At 35.2% G+C, this 26,830-nt stretch overlaps 3 protein-coding genes across 5 annotated transcripts in view; 2 read left to right on the top strand and 1 right to left on the bottom strand.

The window, feature by feature from the left end:
* LOC101893674 (protein commissureless 2 homolog) overlaps window positions 1-26,830 on the bottom strand; it is an 88,656-nt gene that overhangs the window by 15,835 nt on the left and 45,991 nt on the right. For 2 of the 3 annotated variants that reach the window (XM_059124019.1, XM_005175802.4), the window contains exon 2: window positions 19,890-20,786. The exons of the other annotated variant lie outside the window; for it this stretch is intronic. In XM_059124019.1, the coding sequence (XP_058980002.1) occupies window positions 19,890-20,334 (445 nt within the window). In that variant the 5' untranslated portion in view covers window positions 20,335-20,786. The remainder of the gene's footprint in view (window positions 1-19,889; window positions 20,787-26,830) is intronic. 3 annotated transcript variants of the gene reach the window in all.
* Window positions 488-5,388, top strand: LOC101894471 (uncharacterized). The gene is made up of 2 exons (XM_011295621.3): window positions 488-2,584; window positions 2,645-5,388. Exons 1-2 carry the CDS (start codon window positions 824-826, stop codon window positions 4,580-4,582), a joined length of 3,699 nt encoding a protein of 1,232 aa, XP_011293923.2. The 5' UTR covers window positions 488-823; the 3' UTR covers window positions 4,583-5,388.
* Window positions 6,922-10,212, top strand: LOC105262045 (zinc finger protein 660). Its single transcript, XM_011295627.3, has 2 exons — window positions 6,922-7,391; window positions 7,449-10,212. Exons 1-2 carry the CDS (start codon window positions 7,161-7,163, stop codon window positions 8,454-8,456), a joined length of 1,239 nt encoding a protein of 412 aa, XP_011293929.1. The 5' UTR covers window positions 6,922-7,160; the 3' UTR covers window positions 8,457-10,212.

The raw sequence follows: 26,830 nt of genomic DNA, 5'->3' as shown, positions 1-26,830 counted from the left end.
AAAGGAAAGGATGGAAAAGCTGCATCAGAGAACTTAAAAACAGAAGAGCTAAAATCCAATTCAAATCCCTGATGATGACTATCGAAGATAGTCGAAATATCGGACAAATAAATTAATATATAAAAAAACAAATTCGTCTGTTTTTTTAAAGTCTGACCTCGAGCCAAACGAAAACCCAGAAGAAAAAAATCTAATCTAATCAAAATGTATTTTTTTTTAAATTTCTATTAGTGCCATTTTGTTGCATATTAAAATCCCATTAAATATTCCTTATTTCCCACAATTTTGCAAAATAAATTCTATTTTTGCCGTCTAACCGTTATTTTTCCCTTTGTCATACATTAAAAGCCGTTACAAACCAACTACATTTTCTATACACCACCAAAATACCCAAAAAAAATACAACCCTGCTCTCTATCTAACCTCCATACGAAAACAAAACAACTGAATGTTTGTGGAATGTGGATGGAGATCGCAAAAACACAACAACACAAGAATTGCAAACACACACACGCAATAACAAATTGTGTGGTGTTTATGAGAAACCAGAGAGCGGGAGAGACGGAGAGCGAGTGTGTTTGCTATTATGTGGAAGATAAAGCAACAAGCACCAGAAAAACGGCGTCTCAACAGAATAATCAAAGTTGAGTTGAGTGTGGTGGTGCGTTAAAAACTAAATGAAATCCGAAAACAAAAATATTATTTGCTTGCAAAATATTACAAATAATTCCACAAATAATATAAACATTACATTGTACAATTGCTAAGAAAGTTTGGTGAATTAAAAGTTGAGAAATTTCTGCAACATTTTGAGGTGGAAACAATGATCAACACTTTGCTGACACATGTGCCAATTAAAATGGAAAATAAAGAAGTGGAAGTGAATGACAATGGCGAGGAGCACATACGAGATGACAACGATATCAATTCCGAAGGTGATGCAGAGGAGGAGGACGATGAAGATGATCTAGAAGAGGACCTGGATGAGGATGATGACGAGGACGACGACGAGGAGGTAGATGATTTGGCCAGTGATGTGCTGGAGGTGGAACAAGAGGTTACTATGCTTATGAGCAGTGATGAGGAAGCTGAGCTGGAGGCCCAGCGCATACGTTTTCCAGAAAAACGAGCGTCTAGGAAGAAGTCTCATGACAGTAAATCAAGCCGTAGTACAAGCCGAAATAGCAACACCAGCCAAACATCTAACGCAACCAATGTCAGCAACCACACCACCACCAACAACAACAACATTCCTGCAAATTCAACGAAAACAAACAAAAAAGATTTAACCACGGCAACAACAACAAAAGAGAAAAGGCCAACAACATCCAAAAACGCAAACATTGCGCCAGAGAAAACATCAGAGACAGAATCGACGACAACAACAACAACACCACCACCACAAAGAACATCTCCACGCAACCGAAAGGAAAACAACAAAAACCTAGACAATTTGCCAGCTGCCGGTGACCTACGACAAGTTGCCCGCCGCCAAAGCAGCAATTCCACCTGCAGTGTTGCCTCCTCGATTGGCTCAACGGAATCCGCTGAAACAGAGTCCTGCGGCAACATCTATGTCTATCAGCAGGAACAGAAGCTGATATTCAATTGTGAATTTTGCGATTTAAAATATCCCGATTTGGTGAATCTCAGTCGCCACTTACACGACGCCCATCAGCTATTCCACAACGACAACAATAATGCCCACCACCACCATCAAAGCGATGAAGATCAAGAAAAGGAGAATTCTCCACGAAACCTGCGCAATCGAAATAATCGTTTGCCCACGACCAAAACCCCCCAACTGCAAGCGTTGAGAGTGAAAAAGGAACCATTGCAAACAGCGGAGAGCTCTGCTTCGCCAACTGTTGCTCTTACCCTAGATGTGGTGACCGAGCATAGCCTACAGTCGTGCGGTAATGTTTTCATTCTAAACCATCGCAAATTGTTTTTGGTCTGTGGCCACTGTGAAAGCAAATATGCCAATGTGGAGCTGTTCGAAAAGCATTTGCGTCAACAACATGAGCTGTTCAAGGACCAACCGGCCTGTAATGAGGTCAATGTTATACCCAAAACAGAGATTAAGGAGGAGGTTTTCATCATTACCGAGGTGGTGGAGAAAACACCCGTGATAGCCCAAGAAGCAATGGTGGCAATACCGGCGGAGATACCTTTAGACATTAGTACCACAGAGGAGGCAATCAATGAACACAATGTTGAGGAGTCAGAAGAGACGGTCATACTGTCCAGTGATATTCCCATGGACACAGAGGTTATATCGTCCATACAAATACATGACTCTGGGGTGACAGTGGCAGAGATCCCTGTCATAATTGCAACGGCAGAGGATACCGTCACCATAGAAGAAATTCCATCGCCTTCCCCTATTCCCCAAGAAACAATTCAAGAGACTGCTGCCTTGGAGCAAATACCCGAGAAAGTGGCAAAAGAAACGGAGACAGTAGGCAGTCCCCCACCAACCAAGAAAAGTAGCCGCAAAAGACGTTCTTCTCCCGAAAAGCCAGCTACTCCCAAATCTCCTTACAAAAGGCCACGCAGGAGTGTTAGGGCACCCGTGGCAGAGGTAAGTTTAAGTGAATTTATTTTTTGGGGTTTTAAATCTAATAATGCCTTTCACTTTCAGCTGGAATCCCAGAAACCTAAAGAAGCAACTAAATCCGCACGCAAACCTGCAAATAACATTAAAAAGGAAAATAAAAAATCTCCCAAGAATAACGAAACTCAGGCTGAAACTTCCACGGATATTGCCAGTACAGCCGAAAGCATTCCGGTTCAAGAGCCAACTCCAAAATCCCCCGAAACCAACAATTCCACAACTAAACGTTCAAAGAAATCCGCAGCAGGGGCTGCAGAGGGACCCAAAAGGAAGCGTAAAACCATTAAGACCAAAATTGAAAAGGAGGATCAACCAACCCCTGTTCTCTTTGAGGCACCTATCGTCCCAACCAACACAGAAATAGAATCCTCTATTGGAACAGGTCCCTCGGACAGAGATGAAGAATTCCTGGAAGACCCTGTGGCCGATATAATTCAGCAAATACAAAATGAAGAAAATATGGCACAGGAAAATCTTCATCCTATCCCGCCCACAACATTGGCGGTGAGCCCATTTGCACCCACATCCTCCAAGCAGGTTATCATAACTGTGGCCAATAACCCCAGCAACCAAATGTCACCCACATTTACCACAACAACTGTCATCAACCACAATCCGAATTCCCCAGAAGATGTGAAACCCATCATCAATCATTTGGGTGAACGTCGATATGCCTGTGATCAGTGCCCTCGCACCTTCAAGAAAAATGTACGCCTGGTGGAACATAAACGTCTGCATGACGGTGTGAAACCCTTTGCCTGCGATGAATGTGGCAAAACTTTCCGCATACGCATGCAACTCAACACACACAAACTTCGACATTCCAAAGAGAAGAGGTTCATTTGTGAGATATGTCAATTGGGTTGTACCACCAAACAAGATCTGAATCTACACATGAGACATCACACCAACGACAGGCGATTCCATTGCACCATGTGCCCCAAGGCTTTTGTACGTAATTCCGATCTGAAAATACACATACGCGTTCACACCGGCGAAAAGCCTTATGTCTGTGAAATTTGTCACAAATGCTTCCGAGCCAATCAGAATCTCATTGTTCACAGGAAATCCCATATGGGCGAGGCGTCCCGAACCTTTCAGTGTGAACATTGTGATAAGAAATTTCTGCGAAAAATTGATCGCACCGTACACATGCGTTCCCATACGGGAGAGAAGCCCTTCAAATGTGAGATATGTGACCGGGCCTATTCATCGAAATTTAATGTTCGCGCTCACATTGAACGCGATCATATATCGGAGAATGGTCGAAAGAAACCGGGGCCCAAACCACACAGTCTGCGAGAGGAATTGAAAATACAAAAGAGACTTATTGAAGAATTGCAGAAGCAGCTGATGATGCAAATTAAAACGGATGAAAAGATAATACCGGCTGAAATGCAACCCATCAACGAAAGTGATATGGAGGATCAACATATGGAGGAGATGATTGGGCCCACAACAACAACTGCAACGGCGAATGCGGTAGCCGCAGCTGCAGTGGAAAATGAAACATATATAATTTCGGAGATTAGTTCTCCGCCCACTAACAATTCCATGGATCAACAATCTCTACCACAACATGCATCGCCTGAGGAGGGTCTTAAGGTTACGCCTTTCACCAAGGCGGCCAAACAGAGAAATGTGGTGGCAGCCTCCACTGCCAAGTCCTCAAATATTCACTTGCCCCTGGTTAAAAAAGATGCTGCGGCCGCCACAACCACTCAAGTGGTGCAACAGAAAACTTCTTTGGGCATACAACAGGTATCTGTCACAGTTTCCATGCAAGTCGACAACATTTCAACTCCCACCAGTGTTAATGATACAAGCGGTGGCGGCGGCAGCAGTGGATCTACTCCGGAAAAAGAAAATTCCAGCAGTCCAAAAGCGGTGGGATCATCAAGTGCGGGTGTCAAAAAGGAAAGGAAAATAACCAGCTATTTTACAGTGGTCGGTCAGAAAACGTAAGTGTTGAAGGGAGAGAGAAAGAGAGAGAGATTTGAATGAAAAACGGTAATAGTTTTTGCCAAGGGAGACGGAGAAATGAAAGGAGATGGGGACATATATTTGTCGAAGAAAAATTATTTGCAAAGGAAGAGCCAAGAAAATGAAGGTATAATTAGGTAGTACAGTAAGAAAATGGGACATACTTCTAGGAGCTCTACAGAGATATAAATATAAATTATAACTATATTTATTTAAAAGCAGAATTAATTCAAGTTCATTGGAGATTTGATAAAAAAATTGAACAAGTAACGATTTTAAAATTATAAATCGGTGCATACTTTTAGGAAGACTCACCAAGGATCAACATTTTTTGATCAAAGCTGTCATTCAACTCAACTCCACTATTCCAATACCTGAAAAGGGCATTCAATTCAAACTTATTTCCATACAAAAGCCTCGCACAAACCGAAATATTTATGTAAAATATGTACTTCACAACAAATTGAATCATAAAACCGAAACGTTACTTGCCCCATGCAAACAAAAAATAGACAGGAAATCTAGAGCCTTGTCTTTGTTTAACAAATTTTTAAAAATGTTTGGAAACGAAAAAAAAATATGATATTATTACTAAAAGTATAACTGTTGTTATATATGAATATATACAAAAAAAGAGAGAAAGAAAGAAATTTGTTAAAAATATACACGCAACTATTTTTGATACAAGGAAATATTGAATTTTTTACAAAAAAAAAACTAAACGCACACACAAACTAAAAGACTCATAAGACTTAATGTAATAAAACCAGGTTAAATATTACTATAAATACATTCTTTTTGAAATACATATACATAAATCTAAACAATAATATATATTTTTTATAAAATATAAACTACAAAGTTAGTGAAGAAGGATTTAAAATCCTACACAAACAAAAACTACTTTTTTCATTTTATTATATACCACAATTAAACAATATTATACTCAATATTTTTTTATATAATATATTACAACAAATTAAATTTCATCAATTAAGTATATATTTTTCCGAAGCATAAATTTCCCGCACAATTGTATTTATATTTTGAAAAAGGTTTATTTTTTTAAGGACATGGATTACAAAATAACTTTTTTTAATACCTAAAAATATATAATTTGTCTAAGTAAGTGTAAGATTTTCCATACAAGATTCTGCCGTCATTAAATTGTATTCTTCCCAGGATGAAAAGACATTAAATCTACTTAATTTGTAACTAAACTTTTATTTTTAATACCACAAAGTAATATACTATTCTTCCATGAAATTAGTTTTAAGTTTATGAATATCAATTAATTTTGGTTTATTCTTAAAATTATATTTTAATATTATTATACGCTAAGATTTATTATTCATTATTATTAATTATAATTTCACTTTATGTATATTGAAATACATGTATTTTTTACACAAACATACTAAAATCTGTTCTTTTAATCAATAATAATTGTGAGGTGGAGCCATGGTAGAAGAATACAGGTAGATGCATCAACGCTTGGGAACATTGATATGTCAAAAAAATTTTAAATGTTTTTTCAAATGTAAGTAGATTTTTATATGTTTTCTTATACGATTATTATTCGCGTTTTCAAAATTTTTTTTTACAAATTTAAATGATTTTTCATTCAACATTTTCAATTCCAAAATTGTTTTGACAGTTTATGGTCCCAGCAGCTGTGCCGATGCGTCTACCTGTGGGTGGAGCCAAAATGGGTGACAGGACAGTTTTGTGCTTTTAAAAAAACAGAGTTGCATTTTCCATATTTATTCAACCTGTTCTACCTTGTAATTATTCGATGCAAAACATCTGTTGCTGCAATGAGCTAAACAATTTTGAAATTCGCATTTTTGATTGACAAATTGAGTTAAATTTGTTGAGAACACACATATTTCAACAATCTGGTATAAGAAAATATGTGAAAATCAATTGAATTTTGCAAACCTTTTTAATGTTTTTGGGATATCCTGCATTATTTCTCATATTTTATTTATTATTAAAACATTATTTACTCTAATTAAATAGTATTATTCAATATCACATTTCAAATGTCATTAAAAAATCAAATATTTTTGCATAAACGCCAGTGCATCTACCCGGATTCTTCTACTGCTACTTTTAGTAAATTTACCAGCAAAGTTCTATTTTTTGCCCTGTTATTTAGTGTCCTTATATTTCATACAATATTTTACCACGAAATTTTAGCTTAATGATTTTTAACGCCTTTTTATATAATTTCTAAAATTTAATTCATTGACAATAACTAGGTAGGGTTCTATAAGCACTCATCACACAAGCATTTTAAAGGCGGTCAAATTCACACCTAGTGTTCCCTGATTTTTTTGACATGTGAGAGTGTGCTGAGAGACATACAAGCGCGTCGATTTCTAATTGTTATCAGAAAAATATTAGGCAAAAGACCGAAAATTAACAAATATATCCCAAAATAAGCAAACATTTTGTTAATAACAACAAAGATTATGTTATAAATGTTTTCATAGACCAAAAATAATAAATGCAAAGCAGATAAAGTTGTCTTCTATCCAGATTTGAGAGTCGCCTGATGCCTGTCAAAGTTAAGACTGCAATGGTAAACAATTTGAAAGGCCTAAAAATAAAGAAGGAACGGGAGGATGAAGTCGATGAAGCTCAAACATTGAATGCCAAAGAGGTATTGGAATATGCGAATTTTCCCATTAAACAAGAGAAATCCCATGGTGCAGGGGCACAAACACAAGATTTTCTTGTCGTCTCGTCGCCACCACGCAGAAGAAGCACAAGGAACCTAAAGGAGGTTGGTAAAAGGAAAATTTAAATCATACTTCCAATAAATACTTTTTTTCTCCATTAGCCATCGTCGCCTCCAAAAAGAAAACTATCACTTAAAGACTCCCAATCTGAGGGTAATGAATCTAGTGACTCGACCACATCTCCCAAGGCAAATAGACAAAACGTTGAAAAACGCTTTGCCTGTCCTGATTGTCCGCGGTCATTTAACAAACATTCTCGCCTCGTGGAACATCAATTTATACACAATGGAGAAAAACCCTTTACATGCGATGAATGCAACAAACAATTCCGTTTCTTTCATCGCCTGGAGGAACACAAACAGAGACATTCCAAACAGCTGAAATTTATTTGTGAAATATGTAATTTAGGTTGTTGTACCCGGGCCGATTACAATCTGCACATGCGGCATCACACTAACGATAGGCGTTTCCAGTGTTCCATGTGTCCCAAAGCTTTTGTCCGCAGTGCCGACTTAAAGACCCACATACGAGTTCATACGGGCGAAAAACCCTATGTCTGTGAAGTGTGTAGCAAATCTTTTCGAGCCAATCAAAATCTCATAGCCCACAAGAAACTACACATGGGCGATGCCTTGAAAAATTTCAAATGTGAATATTGTGAAAAGAAATTTCTGCGAAATATCGATCGTAAGATTCACATGCGTAAACATACTGGCGAGAAACCGTACAAATGTAAGTTCTGTGATCGTAGCTATTCATCGAATGTCAATGTTAAAGCCCACATGGAACGTGATCATTCAGAGGGTCCGGTAATACGTAAGAAACCGGGACCAAAACCGAAAGATTGGAAAGAACAAATAGCTAGACAGCAAAAGTTAATAGAGGAGTTGCAGGAAAAGTTAAAACAACAAGTTAAACAGGAGGAGATAATTGTGCCCGACTGTCAGGTGATTGTTGAGGAGGACGGGCTAGATGGCGAGGATGAAAAGAAACCTGATGTAAGTGGGTTAAGTGTTTTTTGTGTAAAACAGGAAAGTAATGAAGAAATGCCAGAGGCTCCCAATCGAAGAGTACGTAATATTAAGAAAGAGAAAGATGTGACTAGCTAGTGGAGGTAAGAAGCTGAATGAGGAGACTGTCGAAAGATTGAAAGCAAAGTAATTGTAATAAAACGGAATATTTGCTACACCACATTTTTATGCAGAATATGGGATCATGAACTTTACGATCGCTAAAGCAAACTGTTCAATATGCTATTTACAAAAGAGTAGATTGGCCTAGAAGACATTTACAATGGATTTTAAGCTCGAAGTGGTCATGTACTATACATTAGATTTTTATTAAGGTCATTAACAATAGCGTGGATGACCTTTGGGGCTGTAAGGTATGACGTGGAAGATTCTTCATATCATCCTAAGTATCAATTACCATAGAGAATATATTATCATAAAAGAATAGATGAACCTTGATATCATATACTATGGAATTGATAATGCTAGAGGTCATATACTGCGGACTAGGCCCTGAGAATAATATTCTAAAGATTAGACTACCCAGACTTTTCTCAACTGTACCTGGGAAATGCACAGAAATTTACCTAAAACTCAATCTGGAGGTCCCCAATTTGAAAAATATGAAAATTTTCATGTAAAATATACAAAAAATATCACGGAGACGGTCCGGGTCCGCACCCTGCGTACGTCCCTGAGTCTTGAAGCCGATGTCTAGAAATTGAATGACACTAACGCCCCAACTACACAGCAGATGGCCCCAGGATATACCTACTATCAAGCATTTGATCCTGAAAATTTTCTTTAGACATCATCAACTACCGAGCATACGGCCCTAGAGGTCGTCTTTTGTATAACATGTGACTTTTAGGGCTTACTCACTTATAGTAGATGATTCTATAGGTTTACTACTATAGAGTATGCGACTCATTAGGTCGAATGCTATAGAGCAGATTACTTTAAAAATCATCTGTGTGCACTACATGAACTAGGAGTCCAACTTCTAGAAGCTAAGGACCAAAGGTGTCACCTAATATAAGGTAGTCGAGTATATAGGTTATCCGCTAAGGGTGGATGAACCTAAACTCCATCAGCTTCTTCTATGGAGTATGTGAATTCATAGCCATTTGAAAATGACTCTAAAGTATCATTATGGAACCGTCATAAGTCACATAATTAAGCATGTTAGATCCCATATCCATTTACTATGGCAAATATAATGTTTTAAGAGGTTATAATGATTTCGAATGACATTTTTTTTGCAATTTGAATATAAATCTCCATAAAATGTGGTGTAGTGTTTCTGCTGCTAGTCTCCTTCATTGACATTTCTTTACTTTCTTACTATTATAAAAAGCCAAGCAGCTTAGATTCTAGAATATACATGTATTGTTTATGTATGTCATGTTAATTTGTGTGCCTTAATATTTTCTAAAGTTCTCGTCCTTATTTAGTTTATTTAACTATGTAATAGTCAGTTATGTTGGTGTTCATACTAAGTCTTATATTGTTAAGAAAATAAACCACCTACCTACCTACCTTCCTATAATCCAATTTATATTTGAAGAATTCCTAACAACTTTACAATTTTTTTTTAACAATTTTTATATTCAAAGACTTTGAGAATACTTCCCTACCTTCTTTGACAGTAAACACTTATATATTCGAAGACTATTAGATATACTATCTAACTCATATGTCTGTCTGTATTACCCCCTCCTATCGTAAGAAGTACTTTTTGTAGATCTAATCACTTTATGTTTTTATAACATTTTATCAATTTTAACTGCCTTTATGTTTAATATTTTCCCCTTTTATGATCAAATAAAGACATATAATCTAAAAATAAAAAGAATGTGAATTTTTTCGATCCGCCGATTCGATATTCTATTCTTGATGAGCAATTGGAATAGCAAACAATGGGTGGTATGAGTAATACGCTATTGGTTGTTGTTCATACCCTCATTATAAAACTACTAATTGAAAAAAATGTGCCAATTTTCGTTTTCAAGCCAAAAATTCCTTTTAAGAATTTTTTGTTTATCATTCTCCACCTGGTGGCCATCTGTTGGTAATCATCTCTTTTTTATTCAGAAATTTGTCCATAAATAATGCGAACATTGCCTTCATATAAAATTAGCTTTTATATGACAGTAATATCGCAATTCAAACAAACAACCCCTTTCTTGAATATTTTTTTGTTTGGTTTCATTTCATTTCATTTTGCATTGTATTTCATTTTTGTACAGCGATACGACGGATAACATTTCAAGTTATTCATACGTCAAGTAGTACAGTAGAGTAAGCTGCGAAATTAAAACAAAATTTGCTGAGGTCGACTTGTTTTTTTTTTTTTCAAAACTACAAGAGCAACAACAATGCTATTCACAATAAATACTACAACGCAATACAAACAAGAAAAGTACAGGCGAACGATAATGACCACAGCACACACAAACAAGACAGCAACAAAGTAATGTGAAGAATGTGAGCTTGTGGCTTGAAAGTTTTGAAAATGAACAAAATTCGGCTTGGGAATAAAAGCAGGAAAAACAAGCATACGCCACAATTGCCACGTATAATGGAATTTTTTTTTCTTTCTTCCATTAAACCACAAAGAATATTTCTTCTTTCATTTGTTTTTTTCTTTGTTCTTTGTACAATTAAAGTTTATTGTCGTTCATGGCCCAGTGATTTTATAATTAGCGCTTTATGGAGTTTTGATGCTTTTGTTTAACTCTTTTATATTTCTCTCTCGTTTCCAGTTTTTCTCTCATTGTCATTGTTTTTCAAACGGACATGGACATCGGCATTTAACTTCTTTTGGCTCATTAAATGAACAATACAACCACCAGCAGCTATCTCATTGTAATTGTTTTCTTTTTTTTTGTTACCGTTGTTTTTCATGCATGCATTTGCTTGTTTCAGGCCTAACATTTCCATATTGTCATCTTCATATACGGTTAGTACAAAGTAAATGTACCAATATGTATGTATGGTGGTTGGTTGATTTGCTTTAATTTTTCTTTATTCACATGCATAAGTATGTGTGTGTGTGCCGTCATGTTCCTTTGTGTTGGGTTTTGTTGTTGGCAGCTGCTGTGTGTTATTATGAGGCGTCGGTTTTTTTGTTTATTTGTTATTACTTTGTACTTTGCCACTCCACTACATTACTACTACCGTTAATGAACGGCGCTCTCTCTCGCGCCCGCACTCACGCTCTTCCTTTGTCTGTTTCCCACCGTAAACAACTCACACAACATCATTTGCCATTTCAAATACATTGTTGAGTGTTCGCTCTTTGCAGATGCTCTCTTTTTAAGCATTTTTGTGTTTGTTTTTGTTATTGTGTGTGTGTGTGTGGTTTTACAAAATAAACCGGTTGTGTGTGTTTTTCTTCGTTTTGCCTTTGTGGATGGTATTTTGTTTGGCAATTGAGGCTCACAGAGTTGCATTAAAGAGTAGTAAATGCGGGGAATAATATGTAGTGAAGACGTTAGGTTTAAATATTGATTTGAAATGATTTTTTTTAACAAAATAGTGGGAAATTGTTGTTGTGATATTATAAAAATGTTTTCTTATGTTTTTCTTCATAACGAAAACTGTGATAATTTGGGCTCCATGTAGAAAAGATGCAAGAAAACGAATGCTTCTCTTTGAGTATAATGGGACGTATACGTATTATAATCATGAATTCCCTATTTAAAGAATTTTGATGTAATTATTAAGGATTGGTATGATGAGGAACTGTAACTTGTATAATATTAATGTAAGAAACAAACTTGCAAAAAATTTAAAATTTCATAAAAAATTATGGTAGAATTAGAAAGGTGACCCTTTGTCATCATATGTTTACAAATGATTCCTTTGACAATATCACATTGTTAAAGTGAGTGTTTATAAATCTATTGTATATACACAAATCAGAGATGGGAAATTGCTTTCTCTGCACTTATATTTGACAAAATATATTACAGAAAAATGCTGAGCTGGATATATTTATTTGAAATGAGACTATTATCCTATCAATTTCAAATTAATATAATTTTTCTTCTAAAATAACGAATTATAAAAAAATATTGTAAAAAGATATAAAATGAAAAAAACTTGACATTTTCCATGGTAGAATCAATAAGGTAAAGGTCCATAGTAGAACGTCGAAGTGGAATTTGACAAGGTAAATTATAGAGAATGCAGAGATGGGTATGCTTGTTTGAAATGACCTTACCTTCTTAATTTTACCATGAAATTTCCCAATAAATAAAATTTTATTCAAAAAATATTTTTACACATTCTGTTTCAAATTTTTAATTCAATTAATAAAGCGCACGTGTGTGTGTATGTCCCATTTACACAAATCGAATTAAAAATTTCGAATTTGTCAATCCCTTCAATTCACACCTTCATTACTACCATACATTGCAAACACTAAAAATAACCATCCCCCCATCCCCCTAACTCATTTGACATTTGTTGGGTTTCAATAAAATCTGGTTTTTGTTTCAACCATTTAGTAGATAATTAAACTAATTAAATATAGCAAATTGTTTAACAAAAATAATGCAAGCAAAGCATTTACATAACTTAATTATGTTTTGAGTTATGTTTACAACGCATCGTACACATGTACAAACATGCATACATAATAGTTCCAGAATGTATTGGGCATAAAAATAATCAATTAAAATAGCATTTACATAATACATGTTAAATAAAAATTACAGGTAGGGATGAGGAGGGAAAGAGAGAGGGGGTAGGAATACTTTGTATTTTTCCTTAAACAAATAGGGGTAATTGTTGGTCATTTTTGTTTAAATATTTAACAGATTTGTAAAGTATTGCGGTAATCATGTAGCCAATGTACTACAAAAGAATGGGGAAGTTGAGGGGATTTTTGAATGTCTTAATGGGAATTTTTGGAAGGCAGCTCTATTAGACTATTTTGACGTGTTAACCTCCTTCATCAGGATTTATTTGACGTATATGCTAAGTAAATGACAGTTTAAATGCACTCGATTCATTAAAACCTGTAGTCTGTAAACATACTATTAAGCCTTATAGTGCGTTTAATTCTCCTCCTTTATAAATCCTAAATTTAAATCCTCTGTGTTTACTTCAAACTGAAAAAAGTTTAAATTCCTTTTCTGAATAATTGTTAGTTAGTTCCTTTTACTGAATAATTGTTGGGAACTAGTTCTTCAATGAACACATAATGTGATCAGAAATCATAGTATTTTAACATTAGAGTTTCTTGCCGGTTTAACCTCGTTTATGAGAAGTTATTTGACGTATATGTAATGGAATATGCCCATCCCTGGGGTTTCCAAATTCGAGATTATAAAAATAACAGCTTAATGCTGTCACTTCCAATCAATGAATCATTTAATGGAACTAGTTCACCAAGGAACACATAAGGCGTTCAAAAGTGAGTTTTCTTTCTAAGCCAGTAAAAGAGCGAATTGTAATACTGGATCATAGGGTACAACCACGGTACAATAAGGAGATAGAACAGCTTCCTAAAACTACAGAAATACAGCCCTGAGGCTATGCCCGCTTCCTTTCAGAATAATTCAAAATTACAGGGTGAAATGGAAAACTGCAACCAACTTCAGAGTGCTGTCATTTCTAAGCCACTCGACCGACAGCTGTTAAATTTATTCCAGTGACAGCTCATTATATTGTTTACAAGCGTACCAAATCATTTTGGTGAGCATTCTCTAGAAAAAAAATGTAGGCGTGATAGAATTCAAGCGTGATAGTGTGATTTCTTTCTGATATTTGGCTGGAAAACTACAAGTGGCTATCGTTAGAGCACTTCAGCATTTAAATGTGAATAAATCTTTTGTGTCTCGTATCATCGCTCGTTACCGCGATACTGGTAGCGTAGCCTGAAGTCAAGAAAGTGGACGGACGAAACATCAACTTCAGCAGAAATGGTTCGAATAGTAAAGAAGCGACTTGATCGAGAACCGCCTCGCAGTGGCCGAAAAATGGCTCGTTAAAATTCCAAAAAGTGCAAGAATTTAAGGTGAGGTTACATAAGCAGCTTGGCATCTTGGCTAGGCATTTTAATGTCAAATTATAAAAGAAACGACGGCAGAATTTGAGTGCGGCTCTGACATCCCTTTATGATATGTTACCAAATATGCCATGCGAAGACTTCAAGCTGTTTATCTAGTCTCACCTTTACACCGCAACGGAATGAAAATAGACTCAAAAGAGCTAAAGCGTTGCTTTGCTTGGCCGAAAGTGGTAAACTGCCGAATTTGGTTTGGTGGTCTCCGATTAGAAAATATTTGTTGCCCAGCAGTTTGTAAACAAACAAAATGATCGTGTTTACTTGCCAAAGAGGTCAGCTGAAAATGTGCACCTTCGGTTGGCCACCACAACTCAAGCCTCAAGCCGGCCATGGTGATGGTGTGGGCCGCCATAACAGCCGATGGTCGCTCTCCGCTCTCCGGTATTAATCGACCGTGGCATCAGAATATATGCCGAATATTATTGCGAAAATATTCTGGAGGGTGTATTAAAGCCATGTACACGCAAACATTTTGGCCGCAGACCTTGGACATTCCAATAGGACTCAGCACGCGCCACCCAAAAATGGTTACAAAATAAGGTTCTTCGCTTCATTTCCAGCGCAGAATGGCCAAACAAAATCTCCGGATACCAATCTGTTGGAGTATTTTGGAAAGCAAGGTTGGCACTAAAACATACCAAAGTGTCGATCACCTCAAGCAAGCGTATCGCCGGGAATGGACCAAAATACCGCAGAGCAACATTCGGACAGCGTGTGATGGTTTCATTGTCCGTTTGAAGGCCATAATTCGTTTCAAAGGTGACCAATTCGAACAAATATAAAATTATTTTAAAATTTGATGGTATTTCCGACATTTTTTGCTTTCATTCAATGAAATTAAAAAAAAATTTAAAAATTATGGCATTAGATTTTGTTGCAGTTTTTTTTTATCTCACCCTGTATGCCGTATTTTAGTAAAACTCATAATTTGAGTGTCGGTATAAATCAGCCTTCATCGGCTTCTATTGAAGATTTATAAACAAAATCCACCGATTCCAGTGGCGTATACATGACGCCATTAGTTATACGCCCCCTGCCAACTTTGCTCAGCAAACATCCACACAAAAACTTTCGAGTTCTTTTCCGCTGTCAAAAAAACTAAAAGTTGTTAAACTTTATTTTCATTGGGGGTTATTAAACTTTCCACCCAAAAAGAAAATGGAAAATAAACGGAGGGCAATAACAAAACTGTGAACTTAAACCCTGAGTTTGTTTGGCAAATCGTAAAAAAACAACACGGCGCTAAGTTATGCAAATTTTCAGCGATTATTTGCAGTTTTTCCCCTCCGGCTTATATTCTTATGACTCAAGTTCAGTGTCAAAGATATCCATCCACAGCGGAGTATTGAGGTTTGCCAACTTGGTGTTTTTACGCTACGATTTTACGATAATCATATTTGCTCAAGAGATTTTAGACAAACAACAAGGTCAAGTACTGGGGGCGCTTATCTTTTGCAGAAAAACTGAGAAATCTTTTTCATGTTTTTTGGTTCATTTTTTTTTATTTTGCCAAAAAACAAATGAAACCTATTTTACATACGTCAAAGTGTCTCTGTAGATTGGATTATTGGACTTGCCAGATTATAGTTTTATAATGTTTATTTAACTTGTACGTCACACAGCTTAACCCAACCGCCTGGCATTTTTTACTGTTTGCCCCCTTCGCTTGTTTGACTTTTGGCTTAAATTGGCGTTAATTCGACAATATATTTATAAAAATGGAATAACAAAATGCTTACGATTGTTTTATTTATTTATCATATGATAAAACAGAAAAATATGATAGCTTCCAGCCCAGACCATAATTTTTAAGGCACGTTTTTTTTTCAAATACTCGTTTTTTGTTTGTGGTTCCAACACACGCTCAAATAAAAGAAGAAGGTGTGAATGGGCGGAAAGCTAGCTTGTGGCGGAGCCATGGTAACAGCTGGTACATGGATCAAATGCCATGCCAATTTATTTTATAAATGGCAATATAAATACTAAGGTATGTGCAAATTAATACCGTGACTGGGAGGTTTTCTTTGGGTTCACGTGAGGTGGTTAATTCCGTTCAATTTTTAAGAGTTCAAGAAGAGTTTATTTTTTAATAATTGTAGCATTATACAAAATCAAGATGAACTTAAAAACCTATGAAATAGTGTAATTACATTAGAGCCGGATTTATGAGGTTTTATTTGACGTATATGCAATGGAATTGACAATTTAAATCCCCTGGATTTACTAAATCCACTAAACTGTAACATAATATAACAGTTTGATCTAGTCCCCATGATTCACTTATTGAAAAATCAGTTATTGTAGTAAAAACTTTTACATTCTTGCAGTTCTGGAACAGAGCATAAGCTAACATATGATTGCAAAATTGTCAAATTTATACACATGGCAACATCTCATTGTCAAAATGTTTATTTACAAATTCACTTCCATGGTAGAAGAATACAGGTAGGGTGCAGCAACGCTTGGGAACATTTGATATGTCAAAAAATTTTAAATGTCTTTTCAAATAAAAGTAGATTTTTATATGTTTTCTTATACGACGTCATTCGGAGGCAATTATAACACAACAATTTTTACAAAATTTAAATAATTTTTCATTCAACATTTTCTATTTCCAAATTTGTTGGACAGTTCATTGTCCCAGCAGCTGTGTCGATGCGTCTACCTATATTCTTCAACCGTTCTATAAACTAAAGAAATAGTAAATAAATATAACAGTTTGATCTAGTCCCCATGTTCCACTTGGCAAATAATTTATGGGAACTAGTTCACCAAAGGAGCACATATTTACTTGTGTTCATTTGCGTATATAAACAGCTTGAAGTATTCGCGTGACATATCTCAAAGGGATGCCAGAGCCTCATTTGAATTCTGCCGCCGTTTTCGTATATAATTTGACATTTATATACCTAGCCATGATGCCAAGCTGCTTATGTATCCTCACCTTTAAAACATGGTAGAATTAAGATGGTAAAGACATGCAATCATATGTTTGGAATTTTTTAAAAATTGTTTTTTGACATCTCATTGTCAAAATGTATATTTATAAATTCATTGTATAAACACAAATCAAAGATGGGAAACTATTTCTTATGCGGTGCAATTTGACAAGGTAAATTGCAGAAAATGCAAAGATGGATATGCTTATTTGAAATGACTTTACCTTCTTAATTTTTCCATGAATAAAAGAGAGAAATGTAAAATTCGAAGGAACTAGTTAATATTTCAAAATAAAAATATCTAAAGATGCCTTGAGATTGCCATATTTATTTGCATAACTTTTTGGTAGGGTGGAGAAATGCTTTTTCTGGTTGAAAGTTGAATATTCTGACACGTAAAGGATTCAGTCCTTTAAAATCGAATCGTACTGTATGAACATAAAAGCTTTAATTTTATTTACACCGAAAATGTTTTGGTAAAGTTCGAATCTTGAAAAAAGGGGTAATTTTTGGTGTTGGTATCTAGTACCCATAGTTCATTTTTCTGAATAAATTACTGGAACTTGTTCATAATGGAACGCATAATGCTTTCGGAAGCTCACGTTAAAATAAATCAAAGCTTAAATCGTGACTCCGGCGTGAAAATACAACACTGGTAGATAATTGTCATCCCGAATTTTCGATCGAATTAACTTTAATTTCATTGCACAATATTGTCGGCGAAAGATGTGTTTTATATACAGAACATATTGCGAAGATTTTACAAGCATTTTTCATTCTGGGATTTTGGTCCTTAATGACTGACGTAAAAGCAAACGTTATTTGAAAACAACACCACAACTAACAGCACCGAGAATGCTTCCTTAAGATGAAGGGTTAAAAATCTACATTTTAAGTCAAGTTAAATAAAATTCGTCTTCCTAAGATATGGAACACATAACTGTTTTATTTGCCTAGGAATGCCGAAGATAATAGATTATTTATTATTTTTGTAAAATATGCCACTCGTCATACGTAAATATTTCAGATATGAAAATATTTTTTTTTAGAAAAAGTGACATAGCATCCAAACTTTAGAAGATTTTCATATGTTTTCTTATACGACGCCAATCTGAGATTGTTATGACATGAATTTTTCAAAATTTTTTACAAAATTTCAATATTTTTTTCATTCAAAATTTTCAGTTCCAAAATTGGTTTGAAAGTTCATTGTCCCAGCAGCTGTGTCGATCCGTCTACCTGTATTCGTTTACCATGGCAAAAACCTAGAAAAATTAAATAAAACATTTTGATCTACTCCCCATAGTTCCATTCGTTGAATAAATATTGGAACTATTTCACCAAGGAACACATAACGCGATTAGAAATTATAGTATGTTTACAATGGAGTTTTTTTGGCGGAAACAACCTTATACCATATGATGTCAGGCAGCTTATGATAAAATTTAGCCAGTATTAAGGTGAGAATATATAAAATGCTTTTTTGACTTGTTTGCGTCATCGACCGGCTTCTTCGGAAAAGAACAAAGGAGCATAGGGCTAAAATCGAAATAAGTTAACCTAAAACTCCTTTGTTCCTGAACGAAAAAGCCATCCGATGACTTAAGTCAGTCAAAACAGTGGATTGTGCATCTCACCTTTAAGTCATTGGCTAGCTTCTTCGTAAAAGAGCAAAGAAATTTTAGATTGACTTAGTTCAATTTCGAACCTTAATTCATACTTGTTCGCCCTACGTACCTTTGTTCTTTTACAAAGAAGCCAGCGGATGTTCTAAGCATTTCAGAAGGAAAAAAGTATCTGAGACTTCATGACGGAGACTGCTGTTGTCTATTATTAAATCTACTCCTAAAATATATGTCAATGTAAATAGGTCATATAAAATGCTTAATTTGTAGTATGAAATGAACAAGAACTATTGCACTCGACCATTCAATTTTGTTTCACGTATCCCGGTAGATTTATACTTCAGCTAATGTTGCAAATTGAACAAATTTTTGGTCATGAAGATTAGTTTCTTTTTATTAAGATTGGGCGCCATAGTGTAGAGCTATTTATTTATAACTTCACTTCTTGTTTCTTATAACTTTTCAGGAAAAGACCACAGATGACGGCTAGACAATATTGGAATCACTTTGTACCGAGACTCTTATTTTAACATATTTGCATTTAAAGTTATTACATCAAACGTTTAAATTATGCCGAAAAAACATCTTGGGAAAGAGATGAGGCCTAAAAAGAGGCATATATTTCATGCCATGGTACAATTAAGAAGGTAACCTTGCGCAATCATATGTCCAAATATATATTTTTTCGAAATTACGCCTTTGACAATATCTCATTAAAATATATATTTAGGGCTCCTTTATAAATGCAAAAATCGGAAATTCAATAAAATTGAAATTGACGAGGTAAATTACAGAAAATGCGGAGCTGGATATAAATAATTGCACTTTTTGTGTTAACCAAATTTTAAGATTTTAACAAAAAATATCTCCGGCCTTAAAAAATACTCACATGAATTTTTCCATTGTTGAAATTTGTGATACAAAAAGCAGGCACATATAAAAAATATCACAGATACAATGAGTAATGTCAGTATTATACCAATCCATATATCACTGACCACCCGTGAATAGTCGGCCTCGTCCAGGCCTTTGGCATATGTGATGCGTGGTGGGCCGGCACGACTTGAGGCAATGGGATCGCCGAGCAAATCGACCGTACCCCCATTGGCCAAAGAGATTTCAAATTCCTTGTGGTCCACTGAAATATTGGCCAGTGTTGAGTCGACGCCCAATGCCAGTTGTTCCAGTTTATTTATCAATACCGAATAGTTTTGTAGTAAATCCAAATCCAAAGCATCCGAAATTGAGGAGGCAATGGGTGCCACAGTTGTGGTGCTGATATTTGAGAGAATTGCCGTTGCAGCGGCGGTGGCATTTGTCAATAAGTCAGTCATGTTGTTGGAGTCTGTTGCGTAGATCACTTTCGAATATAGTAATGATTTATGGTTTTTAATTATTATTTTTTGTTTTGCAATTGTTTGATACACTGTTCTTTATTTTCTTTTTTTAACTTTTCAATATTTCGTCTTTAGTTATTCGTTGTCATGTTGTTACTGAATCTTTTCGTTTTATTGATTTCACACTCAAGCGTTACTATCACAACTTTGCCAAAGGTTCCAGAGTTAATACTTTTATTTGCCACTTTTTTTGTATTTAATAAATATTTTGTTTAATAATTTGTTGTTATTTTTGCGTTGCGTTTTTTGTCTACGCCTGGTGTGGTAGGATTTTCATTAGCACCGAAATGTTAATTAATTTTGTTGCTATACTTTTGTTTTTCTTTTTAAGCTTTGATGCGAAAATGTTTCTTTTTTTGGATTATTTTTAATGTTCAACAATATGCGAACTGTAATAATAAAAATAAAATCAATTAAATAAATAAATAAAGTGTTTTGTTTGAGAAATTGTGGAAAAAAATCTGGTTAGTGGTGGATAATTCTGAAAATGATCAACAATTTTGCACCACATTCTAAAAGAATTACTTGAGCGATTCTTAAGATCTCAAAATTTGAGACCTCAAAAATATATGTAAATCATGGTAGAAAAATTCAGGTAGATGCATCAACACTTGGGATCATTGATATGTCAAAAATTTTGAAATGTTTTTTTCAAAATCAAGTAGATTTGTATATGTTTTCTTATACGACGACAATCGGAGATTATTATGATATTCGTTTTTCAACATTTTTTACAAATTTGAATAATTTTTCATTCAAAATTTTCAATTTCAAATTTAGTTTGACAGTTCATTGTCCCAGCAGCTGTGTCGATGCGACTACCTGTATCCTTCTACCATGATATAAATATTTGACAATACGTCATGTCAAGTTTAACCGAGTCTCCCGCTTTGTCATGGTAGAATAATGCAGGTACATGCTTCAAGTCTTTGAATATTGAAATATCAAACATTTTTTTCAAAAATTAATAGATTTTTATACGACGCCAATTATGATAAGCATTTTATGATAAGCATTTTTCAACAAATTTTAATATTTTTTCATTTAAATGTTTAAATTTCAAAATTGGTTTGACAATCCATTGTTCCAGAAGCTGGATCGATATCTTTCTACTTTGCTCCTTGTTAGGTATTTCAGGGTAGATTTGGATATTCTAGTTCATTTTAGTGAGCTTTCTTTTAGTTCAGCTCTTTCCACGGAACTAGTTCCCAATTTGTGTTTCATAGTTCACTTTTGAGTTCAATTGTTCGGATCAGAATTGAAATCATAATTCATGAAGTAGTAAAGGTGAGAACATAAAGAGTTAGTTTTTTACTGGCTTAAGGTGAGAATACATAAAACGCTTTTTTGGCTGGCTTTTTCGGATAAAAGGAGTCGTGGTCCAAAATCGAACTAAGTCTACCTAAAACTCCTTTGATCCTCTACAAAGAAGCCAGCCGATAACTTAAGCCAGTCTAAAGAGCGTATTAAGTATTCTCACCTTTCAGTCATCGGCTGATTTTTTTCGCAAAAGTACAAAAGAGTGTAGGGTGAGCAAGTATAAATTATGGGTCGAAATTGACCTAAGTTAACCTAAAACTCCTTGTTTCTTTTACGAAAAAAAACTCCTATGTTCTCAGAAGTCAGGCGATGACTTAAGCCATTAAAAAAAATTGTTCTATATAGTCTCACCTTAAAGACTCGGAATAAGTGAATGAAAGTCCTAAAGGTATGTTATAGTTCGCCCTACGCTTCATTTGTCCTTTTCCGAAGAAGCCAGCCGATGACATAAGCCAGTCAAAACAACGTTTTATGTATTCTCACCTTTGAGATCCACTCGATTTAGTAAGTCTAAACGCGCTATTATTTCGTGAACTGGAGCGAACAGAATGAACTAGTTCCTTCTTGAACTATTCAATTCTAAAGTTGATAATACATAAAAGCCTTTCTTGACTGCCTTAAGGTATCTGTTGGCTTCTTTGGAAAAGAACAAAGGAGCGTAGGGCCAAAATCGAAATAAGTTAACCTAAAACTCCTTTGTTTCTTTACAAACCCTAAACCCTAAACACCTTAATTCAGGATGACCGCTTCAGCAAATATTGTGTTGACTGTTGGAGCTCTGGTTTATTGGATAATTTTCCTTTATCCACTACCTAAATTATTTGTCGTCTTCACTGTACTGTAACTGTAGTATCCCCCAATTTTCATTTATAAACTCCGCCACATAACGAAATCAATATCTGTCATCAGATATTGCAAGCCATAAAAAATAATTGATATGTATTTTTTTGTGTGCTGTATTCTTGCAATAAAAATTGAAAAAATAAATCTCTGTTAATTATTACCACAAATTTGTCCAGAGATATTTATTTATTTATTTACGTGTGACAGTATGTCGCGGCATATGCGCTGAACAGGCAGATATGACAATGTGGTTGGTGTTGTTCATTTTTTTATCTGTTACAAATTCACAGAAGTCAATAACTTGATGACAGTTAATGGACAACCGCAAGTAAAGCACGAAATATATTCTATATATAGAAATCCACTGGCATGGCTAAATTGCAAGTGATTTGCGGCAATACTTGACAAGGAAAAGAGGTTATGACAGAGTACTTGATTATCTGTGACCGATATATTTTTGTAAGGGAAATTACAAATATTAATTAAGGGGACAATATCTAGAAGAGAGGGAGAGAGAGACGGACAAGGAAAAATTATGTTTATAAAAAAGTCCCAAAAGTCCATAGTATAATTAAAAAGATAAGTTCATTTGTCAAGTTGGTAATGACAACCCTTTTTTATGTTGGAACCATGGTAGACTAATATAGGTAGTCGCATCGACACAGCTACTGGGACAAATAACTGTCAAATCAATTTTGAAATTGAAAATTTTGAAAAAATATTCAAATTCGATCAACTAGAAAGATTTGTTTCTTTTTGTTTAGATGGGGCGCCCCATTGTAGAATAATTTATTTATAACTTTATTATTTGTTTCTTATATTTTCGTTTTAGGAAAAGGCCTCAAATGACTGCTGGACATTTTAACCGTCACTTTGTACCGAGAATTCTATTTTAACATATTTGCATTTAAAGTTATTACATCAGGTGTTTAAAGTATGCCGGTAAAAACAGCGTGGGAGTGAAAGGCATCCTAAAGGTGTCGGTACAAAAGCCGCTTGAAGTCTTCGCGGGCCATATTTTGCGACATATCATAAGGGGATATCAGAGCCGTATTCAGTATTATACCAATCCATATATCGCTGACCACCCGTGACCAATGAGATTTAAAATTCCTTGTGATCCACTGAAATGTTGATCAGTGTAGAATCGACACCCAATACCAGTTGTTTGAGTTTATTTATTAACGCCGAAGAGTTCTGTAGTAAATCCAAAGTATCGGAAATTGAGGAGGTAATGGGCGCCATGCTTGTTGCTTATATTTAAGAGAATTGCTGTTGCAGACGAAGTATTGAAAATCATGGCGATAGAGGCCAAGTCAGGCCAAATTTTAGTCTCAACATATTTGCATTTAAAGTTATGATATCAACAAGTCAAGCAAACAAAAGTTACATTTTCTTTTCTATCTACCTAGATGCGTCTGTATTCTTCTACCACGAATAAGATCTATTCGACATCAGGCCAAAAACTAGTTTTAACATATTTTCATTTAAATTTATGATATGAAGAAGTCAATTATTAGAAAAAGTTTCAGTTTCTTTGCTAGGTGGCAACCTTCTAAAGAAATGTCGTGATGATGGAACTACGGCCAACTTCAAGTAAGAGAATTGTTCCTTTTTCTTGTGCCTACAGAAGCAAAGGCAGCAGGTCTTTTAAAAACGAATGTAGAATCACAACGTTCATGTCAAAAAGAAACGCTTTATGCTAGGTGTCAACCTTCTTAAAAATGTTGTGTTGATGTAACTAATGATGAGAGTACATAAAAGGCTTTATACTGGCTTAAGTCTTCTTCGTAGAGGAACAAAGGAGTTGTGGGTAGACTTAGTTCGATTTCGGTTCTAGGCTTCTTTATTATTTTCCGATGAAGCCAGATAATGACTGAAACCAGTCAAAAAATGTATTTATGTATTCTCACCTTAAGACCAATTTCACTTCCATGGTAGAAAAATGCAGGTGGATGCATTGACGCTTGGGAGCATTGATGTGGTAAAATTTTAAAAAATCTAAATCTCCTCATTTCCTTTCTAGCTCCCTTTTGACATTCCTTTCTCCCCCCACATAGAAACCAATATATCTACGTGCACTTTACAACGTTCTCAAAACGTCGGATGACGTCAATTTGAAAATTATTTCAAGGTATATTTGCATTTAATGAGATTTGTTAAGTGTGTCAATATTTTCCGCGGGTGCACATATCTCTGTCGATTTATCTATTTGCACAAATTGTCTATTGACCATTAGCCATTCAGTCGTTCATTCATTAGCTAGACGAAGCTAATAGGAGAATCCACAAACCACACACACACACCCCGAAGTGGGAGAGGGGTGGGCTTAAAAGAATTACACCTGAGATGGAGGGTAAACAAACACTCATTAAAGTATTTTCTGCCTGAGTTGCTAGCCTCGATGAGTATGGGCTTCGAAGACAGTGAGAGAATTTGTTTCGTAGCGCTAATCAATATTCTGAAGTATTTTAAATAATTGATTAGATTTCAGCTTTCGCTGAAGCTCTTCTATGCATATGATTAAAAACAAATCCAAGTGTTTTTAAAACTTTCTGAATTTTTTTTGAACAAATTTTTGTAAATCTTGAAAGTATACAAAAACAGGCAGCGACCTCCCTCCACAACATCAAACCTGTGCCAGGCATAATTTTATCGTCACAAAATTGAATACATTATCACGTTGTTTCCTCTTCTATTTCGTTTAATTCGTTAAATCCATAGCAACAAAAGCCGCAGTAATGCAAAAAACAACATCCACTTAAAAATCAATAACAAAATCATTTCTCATATAAATATTTATTTGTTGTTGTTTTTATTTTTCTAAGGTTAACCTAAAACTTTACATTTAGATAAATTAAATGTTAATAGACATTTTGCGTTGCATTAAATGCCGTTAAACTGGGGAAAAAATTTGCAAAGCAAACAAACTGAGCCGGTGTAAATCATTCATTAGTCACAATGAATTTGTTGAAAGTTGGTAGATTTGTATATTGTTTTCTTTTTACATTTTATAATGAATGAAAGTCATGGCGTCCTCCAATCTCATGGCTGGGGCACGTGAGATTGTGGAACCTAGCAACAGATGGAAATTCTTCTAAGAAAATGTAACTTTCTTTTGGGGAGAGTACCCTCAACTGATAACGTGTCGAGTGTCAAATCAGTCACCTTGAGATGATGACACTTACAATATGTTTACATATGATGTATTTTGCAGTGCTCATCCCCTTCATAAGGATTGGCAATTTAAATTTACTTGAATCGAGACGGACTTAAATACACTTACCCCGGTATGCACAAGTTTTCAAAAGCTTTCAATTCCGTAAAAGTACTATTTTCGCCTAAGCTAACTCACCATCTTTTTAGAGAAATGAGCCATTATCGTAAAAGAAATCTATTGACCATAATAAAATGAAGAAGGTAGGTAGAAGTCGTTTCAAATAAGCATATCCATCTCTGCATTTTCTGTAATTTACCTTGTTACATTTCACTGCATAGAAAAGAGGTTCCCATCTCTGATTTGTGTATGTCTCCCATCTCTGATTGTGATGTACAAGTATAAATTTTGACAATGAGATGTTGTCAAATAAATAATTTTGAAAAAATTCTGAACATATGATTGCATGACTGTAACTTCTTCATTCTACCACGCTATTGGCAAAGTCTGTGGGTGTCCTCCTTACACTCGTAGTGTAGAGATTCTAAAGGAGAGAATACATAAAACGTTTATTTGACTGGCTTAAGTCATAGGCTGGCTTCTTCGGAAAAGAAGAAAGGAGCGTAGGGCCAAAATCGAACTAAGTCAACCTAAAACTCCTTTACAATCGTAGTGTAGAGATTCTAAATGAGAGAATACATATAACGTTTATTTGACAGGCTTAAGTCATCGGCTGACTTCTTCGGAAAAGAACAAGCGAGCGAAGGGCCAAATTCGAACTAGGACAACCTAAAACTCCTTTATACTCGCAGCGTAAAATTCTAAAGGAGAGAATACATAAAACGATTATTTGACAGGTTTAAGTCATAGGCTGGCTTCTTCGGAAAATAACAAAGGAGCGTAGGGCCAAAATCGAACTAAGTCAACCTAAAACTCCTTTTCTATTCTACGAAGGAGCCAGCCGATGACTTAAGCCACTCGAGAAAGCGTTTTATGTATCCTCACCTTAAGGCTGCAACATTTTTCTTCACCCAAAAGTGGTCATTCCTAAATGGAATGATGCTTTTCTTCAAAGATAAAATGTTTGGAGAAAAAATTCCTTCCGTTAGAACT

The sequence above is a fragment of the Musca domestica genome, unplaced genomic scaffold, assembly GCF_030504385.1.
Source record: "Musca domestica strain aabys unplaced genomic scaffold, Musca_domestica.polishedcontigs.V.1.1 27, whole genome shotgun sequence".
In the NCBI taxonomy this organism is placed as follows: Eukaryota; Metazoa; Arthropoda; class Insecta; order Diptera; family Muscidae; genus Musca; species Musca domestica.
Note: the sequence above shows the minus strand (reverse complement) of the source record. Positions and strands in the feature narration are given on the sequence as shown.